The sequence below is a fragment of the Sus scrofa genome, chromosome 1, assembly GCF_000003025.6.
Source record: "Sus scrofa isolate TJ Tabasco breed Duroc chromosome 1, Sscrofa11.1, whole genome shotgun sequence".
NCBI lineage: Eukaryota > Metazoa > Chordata > Mammalia > Artiodactyla > Suidae > Sus > Sus scrofa.
This window is the reverse complement of record NC_010443.5, coordinates 226199205-226220078: the sequence shown is the minus strand read 5'-3', so window position 1 is coordinate 226220078 and position 20874 is coordinate 226199205. Positions and strand designations below refer to the sequence as shown.

The window sequence follows — 20874 nt, the reverse complement described above, 5'->3', positions numbered from 1 at the left end:
TTCCAGTTATTCATGTAAGTGGAAGAAGGTTAGACTCCATTAGTTTTTTAAGGACTGAGGTTTGAATGGAGTTCTACAGAGACTCCTCATAAAGTGAGACAGCAATTTCAGCAATGGTTGAAGACCTTGGAATCCATTTCTTAGAATAATACATTTCTGGAATAATAGTTTTCACAAAGGGCTGGAAGAGGTCAGATTCAAAAGAAAAACTATCTTCCTCTTTCCCCCCTCACTGTCATGTTTACGTGTGTGTGTATTTAATTTAACTTGTCTCTAAGAAGGAAAGATAAAGCATCCTTTGTCTATTACTCCTAAGTTCAAGTTCCAGCCCCTCCTCTACCATAGAATCCTTGCAAAATATACAAATATACTTTGTATATAAAAATATACAAGCTGGGGTCCAGTCTTAAAGTTGGCCTTCTTGGCCCCTGTGCTCTCATCTTTGTAAGGGAGGGAAGTGATCACCAAGGCCTTGTACCCACACAACCACTCCCAAGAATATACTATTCTATAAGACAAACTCCAGGGGCAGGTTGATACTTACTTTAGAAATGTGTATCTCAGACCCTGTGGTTTTTGGACAGAAAAGATCTGCCCTTCAATTAAGATTAAGGTTGGAAAGTTCCTGATACTCTGATCACAAGGCTTTACTCACAGGACATACTTGGTAAATGTTAAAATTAAATGGGCAGGTGTGGTAACCTGTTTCCAAAGCTGGTCCTTTTACCTAAGTTCAGTAAGGTCTGGCATAAAGGGACATGCTCTTATGTAAATATTCAATAAAATATGATTAAGGATGAGCATATAAACAGCAGATGACACACCAAGTGTGTTATGAAGCTTTGAGCTTTCATTGCCTAGACATCAAATAAACCAGTGTTTGACTCCACAAACAACTGCAAAGCTGAGAGCAGAAGAAAGCAGCAAAACACAGCTGTCTGGGCCTGGCCAGAGTACCACACTGCAAGTTATGTAACAGCTGTTGTGTAATTGTGCATTTAACTCAAAACACATTTTTAAAAGAGAAAATAATTATGTTTTCCAAAAAGAATGAAATTGAGAGAGAGAGAGAGAGAAGGAAAAAGAGAGAGAGAGAAATGATGAAATAACACAAAAGTTTCTATCTGGCCTTCCTGCGTGAGGCACAGAGGAGGGAGGGACCTTGGGGATGGTCGTCTTAAAATCTAGGAACTTGGCACGTGAGCCAGATATGGCCTGCCTACTGTTTTGGTAAATAAAATTGTATCTCAAAACACCTACACTCATTAATGTATCTTTTGTCTGTCATTTCTTTCATACAGTTGAGTAAATTACAATGGAAACCATCTGGTCTAGAAAGCAGAAAATGTTATCTATCTCCTTATAGGAAAAAGTTGTCAACCCCCATCTTAGATGAGTAAAAGCCTAAGCTTAAGTGCCTATGAGGGTGACCATTCAGGAAAAGCAGAAGAGGTGATTCTCAAACCCATCTGGGAATTCTCTTATGGCGAGGAGGGCAAGGAGAATAAATAGGAGTAACAGCCAGGGTTTCGCTGTCAAACTGGCGTGAAGTGAAATCTTGGCCTTGTACTTATTAGATCTATGATCATAAGCAAGCTGCTTAATCTCTTCATATCTTTAAAGTGGGAAACAAAGTGAGGATGGAAAAAAAAAAGGTAAGATTCCTGCACCTGATTTGGAGTCACTATTCAAAAATCCTTAGCTTCCCTACTTAAACCCCATATTTGGAGGAGCTGGTATTTTTCAACAAAATAGTAATTGTTGTTCTTAAATTCTTAGTAACCAGTTAAGAGCAACCAAAGTTTTCTATCTTATTCTGACTGTAACTTTCATGAGAGCTTCAATAAAATAAACTACTGTACTTAAAATGGGAGTAGTACAGTTAACTGTCTTTTTTGAATGTTCCCAACTTGAAACATTAATTTTAAGAACTTGCATTATTTGGAAGTCCTGCTTAAATTCACTCTTGGTACAATTGCCTGTTTCAATGATTGACAAATATCAGCCAACTTCCAAAACCAGAGGTTACTTTCATTTTAAATGTGTTTTAACAGACAATATTGCCATATAGCTATTGTGGTGATTGTGTGCCACAATGCAGTCTGAGTTCCCTAAAAATCCTGCTGACTCTTCTGTTCCCCTATATAAAGATGATTTAGAGCTCCAGAAATCCTAGTAGGTCTACTTACCAAGCACTGAAAATATATTTGACTGGTGTGATTTTTTTAAAGCAAACCTCAGGTAGGGTCTCTAAAAAGGGTCTTTCTTCACCAAACTGCACCCTGGTTTTCTGGGGCACGGACGGATCCACTGACAGCATTGCCCTGAAGACACCTGGACAGGGTCCTCTCCTCACTAGCTTCTGCTAACAACAAATGCCCTTTGAGTTTCTTTTTCAATCCTCAAATACTCTGATTCCAAGTCTGTCAGAGAACAGAAAGTTTTACAGTAGCATAAGAAGAGTGAAAAGCCAAAAATATAATAACTGGCCTTAGTGGCCAGAGCAGCTGTGATTCATATCCTTATCACAGGTTTCGGCTTTGTAAATTAATTCGTCTGCAAATAGTGCCTTGTCTCCAGATGCAGCGTCAATGCTGGAGCACTGGTTTCTTAAGGATTTAAGTTTAAAGTCAAGGGCTTCCTGCCCTAGGTGTTACAAATAAGTAGTGTCGTTTTCTTTTTGCTCCGAGTTTGTTCATCCAATCATATCCCAGTATGCAAATAAACCTTAGCCCATGCACATAAAAAGGAACAAATAAAGCTAAGTGCTCTATCAGAACCAATTCGCTGAGCCTGTCACCTGTATTACAGGAGCTGAACCAGAAATGTCGTCCTCAGCCATGCCAGACATACCTGTCCCACTGACCAATTTGAAGTTTCAATATACTAAGGTTAGTACAACTTTTATTTGCTGCTTTGCATCAGGTTTATAAAAACTACATTTATTTAAAGCATAAAAGGTCAATTTAAGCAAACTTGTGTAAAGAGCCCTTTGCAAATATAAAAATAAAAGGCTTGCAAAATGCAGGTGTGGGTTTAGTGTATTGATCAAATAATGAATTCTAAATTGTAGCAGGCAAATTTTCATAAATTTATTTCTTAAAATATTTCTAAGTGAAAGGAATTATCTTTGGTGTATAAGGTCCTTGTGCTAGGATTCAGGGGACTTTACCAAGCAGTTCTATTAACTTTCAGCAGAACCCAGCATGTTTAAGAGAGACGAATACTACAGAAACGGACTGGAAACAGACAAATGGGAAATGATTTTTTTTAAGTAAAAAAAAAAAAAAAAAGGAGAAACAGCATGCTTAAGTAAAACAGAGCATTACTGAAGTAACATAATTTTTCTATATGCAAATGAGTATCAAAACTGAAAGACCTGAATCTGATAATTGGATGAAGGAAAACTCCAGTTACAAAAAACTTCATGGGACTTGCATTATTTAGCATATTTGGAAAAAGAAAGCATCCTTATTTATTTCTTCAGCCAAATCTGCTGCCATTGGAGCGATGCATAATTGTTAACTGATAAATATTTAGAGAAACAAGAGCAGGAGCCAGATCCAGACTTAAAAATTCACAGCTAGGGAGAAACGGATCTTATTTGAATCGCTCAAGAGTACCTCTGAACTTTGCCTGTTTCACACTGTTGCATTCCTGCTTTCCAGTCAGAGCCTAGAACTCCCAAAGAAACAAGTAAAACAAACAAAACTAATCTAACCAAAATCACTTAAAAAGTGAGTTTTATGGTGTGATACAGAAAGGAAGGTAAGAAAGGAACCATTCCAACTCAGGGATAGCCATTTTGCTTTCTGAATTAACCAATGAAAAACTAAAAGCATTATCATTTAATGATAAAGTAAAAACCCCACTATTATTAATTTGTTTCCTTACTCGTAACCATGGATGATTTTCATAAGCACAACAAATGAGGAAGTTGTTCAGCTAACTGGCTCTTTTCCATAGAAAAATATCTGCAGAGATCAGACAGTGCCTTTAACATGGTCGACCAATAGCTACAAAGTTTATTAAAGTATTGTTTTCACAAGGTTTTATTAAAAGGGAAATTTTTTCCATTTGATTTTATTCAACATGGGAACATGAAAAATGTGATGAGTTCATACACTTCAAAAATGTTGCACTTGGCAAAAGTTTGCCCAAAAGATAACAAAACTCCAATTTTTCCAACTTTCTTATTCTAAGTTTGTCATTCACAAGAAATTTTAACCAAAAGGAAGCAAATTTTAAAATGCATTCATTTCATAAAGATCAAACCCATTGGCAATGACTGAATTATCCCACTGCTATTATTACTGAGTCTTTTTTTTCTATGATACCACCCGAAAAGATATTTTGGTAGTCTGAATGTCACATTTTTTTAAAATTTGATTTGCAGAAGTTTTCAGTTTTCCTTGTGTTAGAATTTCCTGGAAGCTCTAGTACAAAGTATTCTTTCTACTGAATGAAGCTACTCTTAGTAATTAAACATAGGGAAAAAACAGTAGTAGACAAATGAGACAGTCCTTAAAATCTACCATACAGACACTGATCTAGAGATTCTTTAATACAGGGAGATAATTTTAAGATTAAAATCTCCAGTTCACTTAAAAGTCATTACACAAGAACACCCTCTAGGGAAGCTAACTGATCTAAGTGTTCAAAAGAAGTCAAGACTCCAAGAGCAGGAATTTGCTCTTGTGTATAAGAACTTTTCTGAGTAAAAATACCCAGTGCAAGTCAGTGAATTTTGATTGCTCATACATCTTCTCTATAAATCTGTTCTGCTCAGATAGCATTTTATTGTCTGATTTATTAGTTACAGCATTTTCACACTTGGAAGGACACCAGTTATGTATGTAATTAAATCTAAATGGGTGAGCTTTTTCAAATGCCTTTGCATTTTCTTTTTACTGTGCCTCACTGAAGAATTGTATTGGATTTGCACTTATAAGAGAAGTTGCAAAATGATGGCTATTAACTAAGTTTCCTGGTTGCAAACCAAATAAGCAAGGATTTTATAGTGTCTGAGAAATTACCTTCTACGGCTAGCCCCTAAACTCCACTATTTAAGTGTCCATCTTTATTATCACTAGTATATATTGGTTGTGGTGGCAAAGCGGAGGGAAGAGACAAGGCTGAGTAACAAAAAGTTATTACAATTATAGAAGAGCTACATATTCTTAAGCTTGAGACTGTTTCTCATCTAAACAAAAGAAGTCACTGATATATGACTTTTATGACTTATTTCCTAGTACAGTCTGATTATTTTTTAAGGTGCATAAAACAGAGACTGGAGTTTGAGAAATACTTTCTAAAATGATACAAAAGGTCTTTGAATTTCAACCTCAATAACATCATTATAAATCCACATAAACTCAGATTCCATCTCTATCCTCCTTTTCCCCCTTTCTAATTCTGAACAAACCCTACATCTGCCAACACCTCCGTTTTATTGAGCTTTAAATGATGATCACATAAATTGAAAATTATGCGATCTTTGGACAAACTACATTAGCTCTCTTCTGCCCCTCTTTCCTTACATGTAAAATGGGAGTTTTCTGAGGTAAAAGAAAGTATTAAATGAGTTTAACGCATATAAAAGCACTTGAAATACCACCTGGTACATGGGAAGTGACTGATTAACATTAGCTATGCTACTTCTTTTTGTTTTTTGGAATTCTTTCCAATTTTCCAGAACCTTTTTTTTATTCAACCTTTCCTAGACCTATTTCCCACAAGTTTTCCTCTCATCTCATTCTTTTCTCGTAGTTTTCTGTCACTCTTTCTTGCACAGTCATGCCCCACCTGACAAAGATTGCATTGGAGCAAAGTTTCAAGGGTTTATCTGGGATTTCGGGGATCAAGAACTTTCTCTTACAGGATCTGATAACTTTGTTTTCCATTCTCCCTTCACAACACTGTTGTCTATCTTTAAAAAAAAAAAAAAAAAGACAAATAGAAAATTCAAGAAGAAAGCTTTCTCAGACAGGATTCAAACCCCAAAATATTTAGCTTAATTCAAATGTAACTCACTGAGTAATAATTCATTCATACTAGAAAAGATCTTCAGCTAATGACATCTCACACACACATACCCGCACAGGAAATACTGTAGTTAAGATTCACTGTGTTTACTCTGTGCCGATAACTGTTTAAGTTCTTTACAATGATGTTATTTACTCCTTACAATAACCTTACAAGGACATAACTAGTCCCATTTTGTAAATGAGGAGACTGAAGAAGAGAGTGGCTAAGTTACTTGCCTTAAGCTACACAGCTAGCAAATGACAAAGCTAGACTTGGAAAGTTGTCAGTCTCAGCTATCACACCAACAAATGACTTGTCCAAGACAAAAATCACTTCTTTGGGACATGAAGTTGCTGGCATCCTGTTTTATCTTCCTCATTCTTTCATTTGTCCATTCCTTATTATTGGAGGGACATGCCATGAGCCTTCCTAGTTATTTCTAGTTGTCCCCAGGACAACAAGAGGAAATTTGCCACCAACATAGAAAAAGAGGAGAACAGTAAGAAAGACTGGAAACAGACTTTCTGCTTTGATGGAAAAGGTGGAGTTTGGAGTGAGGCCATAACACAGAGAACTTTGACCGCAGTGTGCAATTTCTTCAACTCTCAGGGAACAACAAATGTTGATTGGAAGAGGAGATACTTTCCCAGATTTCTGATATTACTGCTTAAGATATCTGCATTAAAGATGTATTTTTAATAAAGATTATGAACTATTGCGTACTATATGCTGGGTACAATTTAAAGTGCTGTTTTTCATCATTATATCCCTTTAAATTCTTACAGCAAACAAATTCAGGCCATATGCATTTCCAAATACCCCACGCTTTCACCCTCTTCACTCATTTCTCCTTTTTCTCATTTTTCTCTTCCTTTCTCCCCTCTTCTCTTCCCTTTAGCAGATCACTGAATGACAGTTCTGTGCTAGGCCTTATGATGTAAAGGCTAGTATGTTTCTTGCCTCATGGTGCTTATATATATTCCTGGAGGGTATGTGGGGTTGGGGTGGGAAAAAAACAAGCAAGTTAACACTTTACTCACAAAGTATGGTAAATGCTAAAAAAGATGACAATGGAAAGCTGAGACAATGTGAGGGGAACAGATTACTTTTGATGAGGTTAGGGAAAGTCTCTTTAAGGAGGGGATGGTTAAGGGGAGCAAGAGGGAGGCAGAACATAAGGTGGCCACAGAAAGTGGGGAAACAAAGACCCAGAGATAATAGCATGTGCAAGAACATATGCAGACAAGAGCTTGGTATTTTCAAAGAACTATCCAAAGGCAAACATGGCTGTAATAAAGTGAGGAAGAGAGAGCATGGATGAGACTGGAGAAAGAGGTTGCAGCCCAACTGCCTGATTTATTTCATTTGAAGGAATCTACTGAGGGGTACTTAAAACTGGACAGGACTTATGTTTACGACAAAGCTGATTGTGCAGTGGCACTGCTTTCATTTGAGAAATCATTTTATCTCCCTTCTGAATGAAGCAATATTTTGTTTTCTCTTGGCTTGGAAGCAGCTGAACAAATAGCTGGATGGCTGCAAGGTGCAATGGTTTAACAAGATAAACCAGGCCTCAATTTTCAGCTCTTCTACTTATTTAATGATGTGACCTTGGCCAAGTTTCTCATCTACTTTAGTTTCAGTTCCCTTGTCTGTAAATTGGGAATAATAATGACTATCTTGGAAAGTGGCTGTGAGAATTAAGTGAGGTACTTTGTGGAAAATGTCCAGCACTTATTATTAGTTCCTTGATCCAGGCTCTCTTTAACCCTCTCCTTCCCAAGATGACTTCTAGAATTCTAAAAATTTTTAGTTGCCAATGTTAGTGGAACAAATACTTGTGATATTTGTCACAGTTCTGACTATATTCATCTATTGATCTCATATGAAGTTCACAATTCACCACCTGAATGGGTTAGGAAAAATGTTACTTGTATCCAATTTTAAAGCTGAGGACCTTGATTGAGCTCATACAGCTTAAGTGACTTGCTAAAGATCGCACAGCTTTTAAGAGTCAAAGCTGGATTATGAATCTTCTCATTTCAGATCTGATTCTCTTTCATGTGATTTAATTTTTTTCCTAAACATTAAAAATTGTAGTACTTGGACTACCTGTAACAAGGCTTTCACACCTATTAATTTGTTATTATTCTTTCCTGCTCTGATAAAGAGAATGAAAATTTGGATGATAAGAGATGATTTAGACACTAAATCCCTAAACAGGTGGACCAATAGAAGGAAGATATTTTAGAGCAGTATATCTCAAATTTGAATGTGCAAGCAAATCACTCAGGAACCAGGTTGAAATGCAGATCTGATGCCATAGGTCTGAAGTGAGGTATGGGATTCTGCATTTCTAAAAGACTTCCAGGCTTTGCTGATGCTGCTCAAAGTATGGTCTGTTGACCACAGCAACTAACTGTCTACAAGTTTAGGGTCAGCCTTAGAACTTTACCTTCAGTAGTCACCATCTAATTACTTAGGAACCTCACTTCCTGATTTTTCTGGAAACTCACTCATAACCAGCCAGGTCAGAGGCACTTACCTTCTCCTTCTGAGAAAGTACCCAAGTCCAGCAAGAACTAGATCATGGCCACAAACCAGTGAGAGAACCAACTATTCATTCTGTTCCCAGGAGATAAACATTCTCTAAGAATGCAATATTTTAGCTCATCTCTGAAGACAGTCTTGTTTTGTTCTATAACGTCTGCCTGCCCATAAGAAAATCTAATCAACAAAAATCCTGAAGTAAATAGCACATACCCTAAAAGAGGATGTTATCCCATTTTATAAGGACTTTCAGAGTACTGTTCTTATGATTTCTGTAAACTGGACTTCACCTAATGAATTTGTCATTAACTACTTTGCCATAATGAGGGGGCTGGGTGAGTTTTGAAGAGTACAAGAAATAACTCCTTTGAGGCACAACCCAGAGTTAGATTAATGTCTCTGAAATGGCATGGGTAATCTATAGGATGATATAATACAGATTAACATAAAAGAAACCTCATGGGAATACAGGCATTGATAAAATGGCAATAAACTTGTCTCAAAAAGCAATTTATCTGGCTTGGGGTGGTGATGGTGGTGGTAGTTTAGGTTTTCACGATGCTATTATAATTGTGGCTGAATGCATTATACATTTACTGGATCTAAGTGGCAACACAGAACCATGTTCAAAAGAACATGAGGAGTTCCCGTCGTGGCTCAGTGGTTAACGAATCCGACTAGGAACAATGAGGTAGCAGGTTCCATCCCTGGCCTAGCTCAGTGGGTCAACAGTCCGGCATTGCCGTGAGCTGTGGTGTAGGTTTCAGATGAGGCTCAGATCCCGCGTTGCTGTGGCTCTGGTGTAGGTCCGCGGCTACAGCTCTGATTAGACCCCTAGCCTGGGAACCTCCATATGCTGCAGAAGCAGCCCTAGAAATGGCAAAAAGACAAAAAAAAAAAGAACACGAGAAATATTGCTTCATAATTAAACATTTAATTAAGAGCCACTGCTAGTAAACAAATCAGAAAAAGGAAATATTTATGTAAATCTGAATTTCACCACATTTATATATTTTGAGCATGTGGGCAGGCATGCGTGCATGTGTGTGTGTGTGTGTGTGTGTGTGTGTGTTTGTCTGTTGAAAGTTCCCACAAAAACTGGCATTGCTTGCAAGGTGTGTAAAATGCTGCTAATACTTGGCTTTCTAATATTATAATATCTCTACCTGATGCCTTTGTTGTGATGTTAGAGTTATTAATGAAAATTTCTTGGCTGGGAATCTACACAAATATCACAGTTCTCAAAAATTTCCCTGGGAGTTCCCATTGTGGTGCAGTGGAAATGAATCCAACTAGGAAACATGAGGTTGCAGGTTCAATCCTTGGCCTTGCTCAGCTCAGTGGGTTAAGGATCCAGCGTTGCCGTGAGCTGTGGTGTATGTTGCATATGTGGCTTGGATCCCAAACTGCTGTGGCTCTAGCCTAGGCCAGCGGCGACAGTTCTGATTTGACTCCTATCCTGGCAACCTCCATATGCCACGGGTGCGGCCCTAAAAAGCAAAAAAAACTCAAAAAAAATAAAAAATACTTTGCCTAGACATCTATCTTCCCCACCCAGATCCCACTGATGATTTCCACTGCTCTCCCAATGCTTTTTCAGAAGTCAAATGAATTCAAACATCAAACTGAATTATGGTCTACATTTGGTACTTTCTTTAGATGGAAGAAGGCAATTATATTATTGGTTCTTGATATTGTTAAATATTAAATATACATAGAACTTTCTAGTGCTTCTGCATGGTGTGTGGAAATTATTGGCAAGTATTTGTCTCATCTGTAGGACAAAACAAAGGTGTAGCTCGAAACAAATGCTCTAGCATCTTTTCTTTTCCCCTGATTGAGTTGAAAGGCTGAAAGAAATTTTCAAACAAGAAAGAGTATGCACTTATGTTACTGAAGTCAGACTTTAATATAAAACAGAAATGAAAGGAAAATTTTATTTCTCCTACTTTTGTTTTGGTCACCCTCTCTTTTTGTTTTCATTCTTTTGACTACAGTTAAATATTTTCTTCCCCTCTGTTATTTCCTCCTTAATTTCCTTTTAGATTTTTTTTTTTTTTTTTTGAGTCTTAACATTTTGCTTTGTTGCCTCAGGGTTTGGGTTAAAAGTAATTGCCAGAGATTTAGCTTTGATTTTTTTCAATGTTTAACACTCCCACCTGACTTTTGTTCAGTCTTTCTCTCTTATTATTTAACCCCCGTCTTGTTCTTTCTCCCTGACCGCACTCCCCACCTTCATGGTCTTTGGTACTTTGTCAGTTTCTAATGCTGAGAGACAATTTATACATTTACATCATCCATCACTTCCTATACATTTACAATAGCATCCATCATTTCACACGCTGAGACCTAGGCTCTCAGGTTTGGAATTTCACACAAGTGACATAAAATGAGAGTCTCATCAACCTTCCTCTCTCTTGGCATGACTTAAAAGAAATTCTTTGTGCGTTGAAAATGTGATCTGCTAAAAATCTCTGTGCCACCAAGAAAGCATTGCCTTTTCTTACAGGACCTGAAGCTGCTGGCCAGGTTGCAGTCCTGCAGAGATGATGCAAATTTAGGGTACCCTGGGACTGATAGGGAGTCAGGGGTTCTCCCATTTAAGCCAATGGGTTCCAAAACCTTATATCAGCAGATAAGGTTAATAGGTTTCATTTGCCTATTAGTCAAATCTAACTTGATCTAAGCCAGGCATATTTTGAGAAAAGTGCTTATTTATTTAGAAGTATAGCTTTATGCCAAACACATTAAGATATAATAACTTTTATTCAGGAAAGGCTTTTTTTTTCTCCCTTCGAAATTATGATTTATTCTTGGACACTAAACTACATTCAGGAAACAACCTGAATATCTGACATATCTAAAATTTAAAGAGTAAAAATCAATTTTTAAGTTGCTCAGCATTTCCATTGATTGCTTCCCCAAATAAAAAGCACTTGGAGTTGAAGAGTATGCATAGTCATTTATAATTTCCCATCAATACTGTGAACTTTAAGTTGATGCCTACTGTACATATGTATTATTCAAAAGTATTCTGAGCCCAAAATTAATATAGTTAACATAATGGTTAAATAGGATCCAAGAATTTTTTTTTTTTTTTTTTTTTGCTTTTATAGTATGAGCTCTTCCCCCCCTAAACTTGGTAAAGGCAAAAAGCAAAATGGAAAATGAGGTTGTCACCATGATCAGTAATCTCAACAGGCCTACAACAGGTTTTGTAATTATTATAATAAACATTCATTAGCCTGCACTTCTCCATAACATTTTATTTAACTATAACAAGGATGATTATTTGAAAACATTCAGTTACATGGTTAGCTGGAAGGTAAATATAAGCCCAATAAAATTGAAACAGGAAAAAAAAAAAAAAAAGATGATTAAGGTAGTTACTACCAGTAAATTCTCCATAGCTATGGGGAATAAAAGGATGGTACAATGCTTGACTCTTTCATCTCATTATCTGTGCTGAGTTCCGTTTTTATGAGAGAATGCATATCATTCATAATTTGCAAACTATACTGCTACACCACTCTAAAGCCTTAAGATCTCATGCCCAGTCTGTTAAAATGGTCTCCATCCTAATCCCCTGGACTCCATTTGTTCTACCTCACATCCATTTGGGGTACATTAAATTCAGTGTTCCTAAAGCATCCATTTGATCCTGTCACTCCCTTATGATATCCAAAATAGATTCTGAACTTCTCCCTTGGTTATCAAGATCCACCACAAACTGGCTTCATTTTCATGGTTGGAATTTATCTATAACTTGTCTTCACTGGTACTCTCTGTTTGGGGCTGATCTCTCCACTGTGTTCCAAACGGTCCAATAGGGTTCCCTCGCTCTGCTCATGGTTTTCTTTCCGGCTAGAAAATCAATCCTACCTTTCAAGGTTGCATTCTTCCAGGCTATGTTTCTCTCTTCCATGAGTTTCAGCCTGAATTTATTGACTAGAGCACTGCTTTGGTCATCGTACTCTACAATCCTCAATTTTTTACTGGCTGACTTGATATAAATATACTCTCCTCTTAGATCATATGCCATTTGAAAGCAAAGGCCATAGCTCACGCATAGTCTGTGTTTCCAGGGTATTTCCCAGGCATCTAATCATTTTTTGACAAAAACTTTTCTGATAAAAATAAAGTGTCTATTTTGGATTAAGTGAGTGTAAGCACAAATTCAAACAAAAATTAAGTTTACAGTGTTCTCCTATATTAAAGTTTAAAACTACATAATGCAGAAGAGTTGCTGGTATAATTTGGGATCGTCTGCAACTGATCTCTTCAGTTGCCTAGAGGCTGACAGATAAACTTATGTTCTTACTTTAATTCTCATTTACAAAATATTCACTGTCTTTAATCAGAAAGAGGAGTTTTATGTTAAATTTAAATGCTAGAGTCTGATAATGAAACTAGATGGTATATAAATATTATAATGGTTCTTTTACCAAAAGATTGGTTGATGGGATTAAAATAAGTTATAATATATTGAGAGCATATTATTGAGAAGTTGAAACCACAAATTATCAAGGTAAGAGAACTTAAGTGGGAGCTGGAAAGTTTCACCACAGGCCTAACAAAATATAATGCATTCTGTATCTTGTTTTCATTAGAGTTTTGGTAAAGTTATACTGTGAAAGGCTGGAATTCTGGGCATGTGTTTAACAGGGTAAGACTTAGTTTACAGATATAAAGTTGGAGGAGACAATACTATCTTTAGGAAAGAGAAAAGGCTGAATTTGAAATTTGTGAGTGAATCTCAATCAGGTTTTCCAAGGCTGGCTAAAGAATCTAGGGCAAGTACTATGATGTTTTTAGGTTTCTATTTGTAATTTGATGAGTTGATATATGTAGATAGCTAGCTTTAATTCAAAACAGAACATTATAAGTAATTTAATAGTAGGATGCTAAAATGCTGTGTTAGAAAAGAGGAAAAAATAAAAGGTTAAATCCAATTGGACCTATTAGTGAAATCTTCATGGGGAATTGGCATTTTAAGAGTCTGAAGAGGAAAAGAAAATAGTGAAACTCTAGTCTGAGGATCAGCATGAACAAAGGTATGGAATAGAAGAGCATATAGGGTTTTAGGCAGTATAATGAGGCTCAAACAAATGGTAAATTGAGGAAACAGTGAGATAAAAAGTCGGAAAAGGATATCGGTGCCAAATCATAAGCCACTTACATTGCTGTGCTGAAACATTTGAGAATGGAAAACCGCCTAAGTGTTCTAATGAGAGGACAAAATTTGAACTGGCTTGGCTTAGAAGGATTATGGTAACAGGGTAAAAAGAAATTTCAATTAGGCAGAGGTGGTGGTGGGGCACAGGGTGAAATTTTTTTTTACAATAGTACAGAACATAGTGATACAAAAGGATAAGCAAGGATTCTGTGTGTCATTGACAGAAGAGGGAAAGTGTGTGCGGGGTGGGTGTAAAAGAGAGAGAGTATGCATGAGTAAGTTTTAGAACCTTAGTTTGAAGTGAGAGTAGCATAAAGCTAGAGGTGACAGTGAGCTGAACTTGGGACACTTAGATTAAGTTGATTCCCAGCCAAGCTTTAGGGGAAAAAATAGGAGGTAAAGGGTGAAGATGCATGAAAAGAAAAAATACTTTAATAGCAATTATAGGATTCCATAAAATGTGTTTTTGATAGAATGCTGATTCACTCCAAGAGATGTGGACCAAGTCAGTAGTTTTAATCTGTATTTATCTTTCTTCCAGTTGAACTGAGATCCCAATGTTTTTTTTTTCTTGAAGGCTAATAGAAGCTTTATGGTCTTTGTCTGTATTCCATTATCCCATCAGAGAAACAAGGACTTCCTTGATACTTCTGTCTTTCTCAAACCTCCATATATGTGTCTTTGGACATCTTTTTTTTTGGTCTTTTTGCCATTTTTTGGGCCGCTCCCTTGGCATATGGAGGTTCCCAGGCTAGGGGTCCAATCGGAGCTGTAGCTGCCGCGTCTGCAACCTACACCACAGCTCACGGCAACGCCAGATCCTTAACCCACTGAGCAAGGCCAGGGATCGAACCCAAAACCTCATGGTTCCTAGTCGGATTCATTAACCACTGAGCCATGATGGGAACTCCTGGACATCTATCTTGCCTCTTCATCTAAACTACTTTGCACCCCTCCCCCCTTTTTTTTCTCATGCTCACATCTTTGTCCTGCCAGTTCCAGGCTAGCACTACTATTCTTCTGAACTCCTCCAATACATAGGTTGTATTGGCATGAACAGGCAAATAAGGAGGTTTACCCTTCCTCATTGTTTATCAAATCAAAATATCAGCATGTACTCACATACAGAATATTACAGGTCTTGTCCCTATGTAGCTACTAGATTCTAGGTTCTTTGATTCCATTTTAAGTTACTTAATTCAAGAGTTCTTTACTGAGGTTAAGATCACAGGAGGTCTGGGATAGTGTTGACACTTTGGCTGAGATTTTTATTGTTGTTGTTCTGAGGATAAACTAGAAAAATAGACAAATATGGTCCTTGACCTTATCTTAGCTTACAGCCTAAGAGGAAAGGTGGATACTTAAAAGATGACCTTTTTAAAAAGTGGAAAATTTTATAAGAGAAGTGCAGGAGACCAGGGAAATTTTTTAAAAGTAATCTTATGAATCACAGAATATAAAATTAATTTTACTTAAGCATTTAGGGATACATGGCAAAATACACTTTATTAATTTAACAGAATTTTGAGCTAACTTTGGATACTGCACACAGAATAGCTAAGTCAGTGCAAACTCATAGGTTAATTTAAAAGACTACTTTTATTTCAAATATATACAATATAAGTGATTAAACTAGCACTATAATTATACTAAATGTATAATTTTGATAGCTGTCATTGTGGAATTTTTAAAAGCTCAGTAATTTGTAATTAGTTTATCAAAGAATTTAAAGCTTGGGGGCAGTGTTTTAATACATCCTCCCTCAGGGTTGCTCAATTAATAATTTATCTTTGAATATCAAGTAAGAGGAGGTATCTGAGTTAAGATATATAAATCCTGTGCACATGTCCCCCTTTATTTAAAACTATACATGTCAGAGTTCCCGTCATGGTGTGGTGGAAACAAATCCAACTAGGAACCGTGAGGTTGCAGGTTCAATCCCTTCCCTCGTTCAGTGGGTTAAGGATCCAGCATGAGCTGTGGTGCAGGTCGAAGACATGGCTTGGATCCCATATTGCTGTGGCTGTGGCATAGGCTGGAAGCTGTAGCTCGGATTCCACCCCTAGCCTGGGAACCTCCATATGCCAAAGGTGTGGTCCTAAGAAGCAAAAAAAAAAGCTACACATGTCAACTAGCTGTGATTTAAAATTAAACTAGTTAATGTTATAAAAATAAATCTAACAAAAAGTTGCAATACATAATATTCAACACTGTGCTTATGATTATTTTTAATTTCAACAATGAATAAGAAAAAAGGAGAATAAGCAAGAAATAATAGGATCAAAGGAGGGGAAAGAAATTCTAGCTTTTTCAGAAACAAAACATAACTTTATTCATCACAAAAGGACTACTTTTCAATGTGGCTTCATCAAATATTTTTACCCTATAAAAGATGAATGAGATATCAAAGGTCTATTAGGTTCCACAATGAAAAGCAAATTCAGGACAGCAAGTTGAAACTCAGACTTTTAAATGACATACTAACACTTCTTAATATTCCTATTATTTTAATGTGTACAGAGAACAAAATTCCGTAATTTTCTAGACCCCTCTTTTTGTCTAGATGCAGGTCAACTTCTCACAGATAGCACTAAGAAATCTAGTACCTGATTTCATGTTGGACAAATTACCTTTTTTCAAGAAAGCAGAATGAAGCCTTTATACCTTAAAAAAGTCAGTGAAAAAATGTTACTAGCGAATTTTTTTCCTAAGCAATCTTTTTATTTATTTATTTATTTTTGCCTTTTTGCCTTTTCTAGGGCCGCTCCCACGGCATATGGAGGTTCCCAGGCTAGGGGTCGAATCGGAGCTGTAGCCACCAGCCTATGCCAGAGCCACAGCAACGCGGGATCCGAGCCCCGTCTGCAACCTACACCACAGCTCACAGCAACGCCAGATCCTTAACCCAGTGAGCAAGGCCAAGGATCGAACTTGCAACCTCATGGTTCCTAGTCAGATTTGTTAACCACTGTGCCATGACGGGAACTCCAAAGCAATCTTCTTTTAAAATCCTCTCTCAGGCTACCTTTAAGACAGTAAAATAAAGGATCAGAAAATAGTCACTTATGTTACCAAATCACCAGTAGCCTAAAATGAGTATGTTCAGAATCTGAAGTGGAAAATAGACAATGATTCATAAAAATCAAGCTCACTTAATGCCTTCTCTCTTGCCTCAAATGCATGGTTATTTCAGATAAAAGCATCTTTTTCTAGATTATTTTATCTGGTTTGTATTTTCTAGTCTTTAAATGACCTCATATCTTAATGAAATTTAAAAGTATTACTTTCCTGTGTTTATGTGTGCAGGCACGTGCACAGGCCTGTGTACATGCATGCATACATATGCGTGTATGTAAAATGTCTTAAACAGCCAAAAAAGTTTTGGAGGGGGCAGGTATGTGAGGGAGTAAGGTTTTAACACTGGCTTCAGTTAGGTGTTCTGCAGTCCTTTAAATATAAATAGTGTCCAAAATTTGTTGCATAAATGTCCTTTTACTTATCTTCTCTCCATCTCTACAGATTTTCATAAATAATGAATGGCATAATTCAGTGAGTGGCAAGAAATTTCCAGTCTTTAATCCTGCAACTGAGGAAAAACTCTGCGAGGTAGAAGAAGGAGATAAGGTGAGTTTCCCAACACTAATTCTATTTTTATGTTAGGTTTCTTTGTTTCTCACCATTCTGAGCTCCCAACCCCCATTCTATGTTCAAATAGACAAGTCATGAAAACATAGTTTCCAGGGCATCTGAGGAAATGTTCTTGGTACATAAAGGGCACTCAGTAGTCATATAATGTTGATGAGCCTGTGTTTCTGGGTGTGTGTGATTCTTTTCATAGCATTTCCCTTGCTTGTCTTTCAGTTGAAATAGTGTCTATATTTACTATAAAAACAGACTGCATATGAAGTGAGTGGTCACAGGTTTAAGAAGTAAAGAAATCCTTCATACAAATTTTTTTCTTAAGTTTAATTGGTGCCTTAAAAGTTGAATTTTAAAGTGACTTATATTGAATCACAAATTAAAAGTATTGTTGCTTTCCAATAATATTAGCAACAAAAGTTAACATAAATTTTTTATAAGTGGTAATTTTTAATACTAATTTTTTTAAAAAAATTAATAGACAAAGCAACCCTATGAGGAACGTACTACTTTCAGTTACTTTTACAAATGACAAAACAGCAGAATAGAAAGGTTGAGTAATTTACTCAAGAAGATATTGCTTACTAAAGAAGGAAATCACCATTCAAATGCTGGGTTTCTGACCCCAGAAAAGCTTGTGGCTGGTAGGGCCATTGACTTACCCTGTGATTATTATAAATGTAGGAAAGGGTAATATTAAATAGGCTGGGGAGTGAAGAGAGTAAATGCCTTCCAAAGTTTTAGTTGAACACATACTTTGGAAAGCATAAGGTCTAATTTGAAAAGATTTCTCTGGTCTTTAGATGTCCAGATGTTATCAAGCTTTAAATTTTTGCCATGTATGATATGAAGAGGGAAATTATTTTGCTACCTGAAAAGACTACTTATTGGGAGATAAAAACAGCAAAGGATAATTCTACTCATGACACTACATTCAGTTCATTGCAGGAATCATGTTCCTGTCCTGTCTCCATTCTTTCCTTATCTTCTTCCCAATCAACTAACCTCAAGTTAGTACACCTTGAAAACTTACTCAAAAGTAGTGATATACCTGAGGGGCTTTGGGATTTAGGAAAGGTCCTGGATTCAGGTTGCAATATTATCAGAAGAAATAAGACCCATGCCTTGAGGGGCAAGAATGCAGTTTAGACAGAGGGGTCAATAGCCTGAGAAGTAGAAGCAGAAAAGAATGGGGACACTTGTCACCTGCTTTCAGATTTCACTTTCTATACAGCAGAGTTCATCCGTGCATAAATTCTTCAAGAGCTTCTCATTGCCGCTGGGCAGAAAAAAAAAAAAAAAAATCACACTTTGTTTCGGGCTTCCATCCTGGGCCACCCCATCAACATAAAAGTTCCAAGCTCACCATGCCCAGTACCATGCCCCAACACTGGCATGTCAGTCTGAGGCTCTGGGCCATGGTACAGTCCTTAGGACCTAGTTCAAATCACCATCTGTGGTAACAGCACAGAAGTTCCACATTTGCACTTACTCTCCTGAAGTTTTTGTTCCTTTCTGTGTAAAATGAGGACATAGGAAAAACTTGGGGGAACTTAAATAAGTAAACGTGTAAAATGTTTTTTAACACTGCAAGGCATGTAACAAAGCCTCAATCACTACAGATTTTATATTTCTTTAAAGCCTTCTCTAACCTCCCCAGATAGAAATGCTCTTTTCTGTGTCATTACAGAACATCACATTTACTCATATTCTAACCCTTGTGTTTTATAGCTATTAGTCAATTTGTTTGGGACAATATGCCTCCTGTAGAGATGGATGCTACATCTTACCTTTATTCCCACAACATTTAACACACTATAGCTAGTGGATAAATGAAATCATCTTTGCCTTCATCAAGCTTTGAGCTTATTTTTTTTTCCCATATACCCCACTTCCTCACCTTAGGGATCTAATAGTGAATTGACTACTGACTAAAACAGTAATTCTCAAATTTTTGTATTTGCATTAGAACTTCTTAGAAGGCTTGTTAAAACACGTATGACTGAGCCCAACCCACTGCAGAATCTATTTCAACAATTCGAGAGTTGAGGTTGATTAACTTGCATTTCTGACAAATGTTCAGGTGATGCTGATGTTGCTGATTGAGTGAGGGTCCAGGAATACACTTTGAAAAGCACTGAACTAATATATTAAACTGTAAGTTGTATCTCCTTTCAGGTATTAGCATTTAGTAGGAGGCATGAATTTAGACAACTACTTGTCTAAAAGCTGATGACTGGAAACTATATTGTGATAATCATTTGCATCTCTATGAAATGGTGTAAGATGAAACTTGGGCAAAGAAATACTGATGATCTGGGGCAGTATGCTCTAGGAGACCCAGAAGCCTGTGCCCTATAAGCCATTCCCCAAAATAAGAGAAAAATCAATTTTTCAAATTCAACAAAAAAGAACAGTTTCTATCAGAGATTTCTAGAGGTCTACTCAGCATTACATTACTCTAAAAGCCCTTGTGGGTGTCTGAGTAGCTCTGACAACCTTGAGGAGGTAGGAAAAGCAGTAACTAGCAAGGTGACGACAGAGTTGAGCCCCTAACAGCTGCCTACTCTTTCTCTCCAGAGGTATAAATGCCACTCAGGAGGGAGACTGCAACTATTTGCAGTTTGCATTAGTGAAAAAGACAAACAAACAAACAATCCTTGATGCTTTAGCTCTGAGGTCTTGGATGTCTCACTTTGCCACTGGCTTCTGGGATTAGTTTCATCAGAAAAAGAAGTCTGTGCCTGGAATTCCAGGTGAAATCTTGTTAGACAATTTGAGGACTTTTCTTGGTACCGTTGGTTAGAGTTACCTTCTTCCTAAAGTGTAGTGAGGGAAAGCTGATGATCGCAGGTGAAGTTTTAGAAATATCTCCTGTTTTAGAAATATCTCCTGTTTATTTGTTCTCTGCTTGTGGACAACTACTCCTGCACCTAGAAGAGCAGAGTCCTCTGTGCAAATGTAGATTAAAAACATTCATTAACATCCAGCAAAGCTTCAAATCAGGTCACGATGGTAATGGAGTTGGCTGGATATTTGATCTCTCCAGTTAAGATTGTTTACAGTATAAACTGTCCATAGTAAGCAACAGTTTGCTTAAAATCCAGTGCTCTTGTCATCGTATTTTTTGAAGTGATCTACTAGCATTTGTCTTAAAATAATTATTGTTGTTCTTACAATTTTGCCAACACATATATAGTAACTTCTAATATTGTTTAGTGAAAGGTACAAATCTAGTCAATTACATGGTCACAGTAAACCTAATATTCTGGAACTGACTCTTTAGATAATGAGTCAAGAGGCTTTAAAGATTTAATTTATAAGTAGAATGGAGCTAACAATGGGCTAGTTACCGCCTTTCAATGGCACTATAAAGAAAGGAGGAGGGGCAAGAACAAATGGAGGTTACAAAGCAAAGCACAGATGTGGGTGGGAACTGTTTTCTTTTCACTTCAGTGACTCTTTTAGGCTATACTGACTAA

The 20874-nt window shown here is 36.9% G+C and overlaps 1 protein-coding gene across 1 annotated transcript in view; it reads left to right on the top strand.

Moving 5' to 3' along the window:
- Positions 2737-20874, top strand: part of ALDH1A1 (aldehyde dehydrogenase 1 family member A1) — a 53996-nt gene continuing 35858 nt past the window's right edge. The window contains exons 1-2 of the mRNA XM_021064911.1: positions 2737-2891; positions 17273-17377. Coding sequence (XP_020920570.1) covers positions 2826-2891; positions 17273-17377 — 171 coding nt within the window. The 5' untranslated portion in view covers positions 2737-2825. The remainder of the gene's footprint in view (positions 2892-17272; positions 17378-20874) is intronic.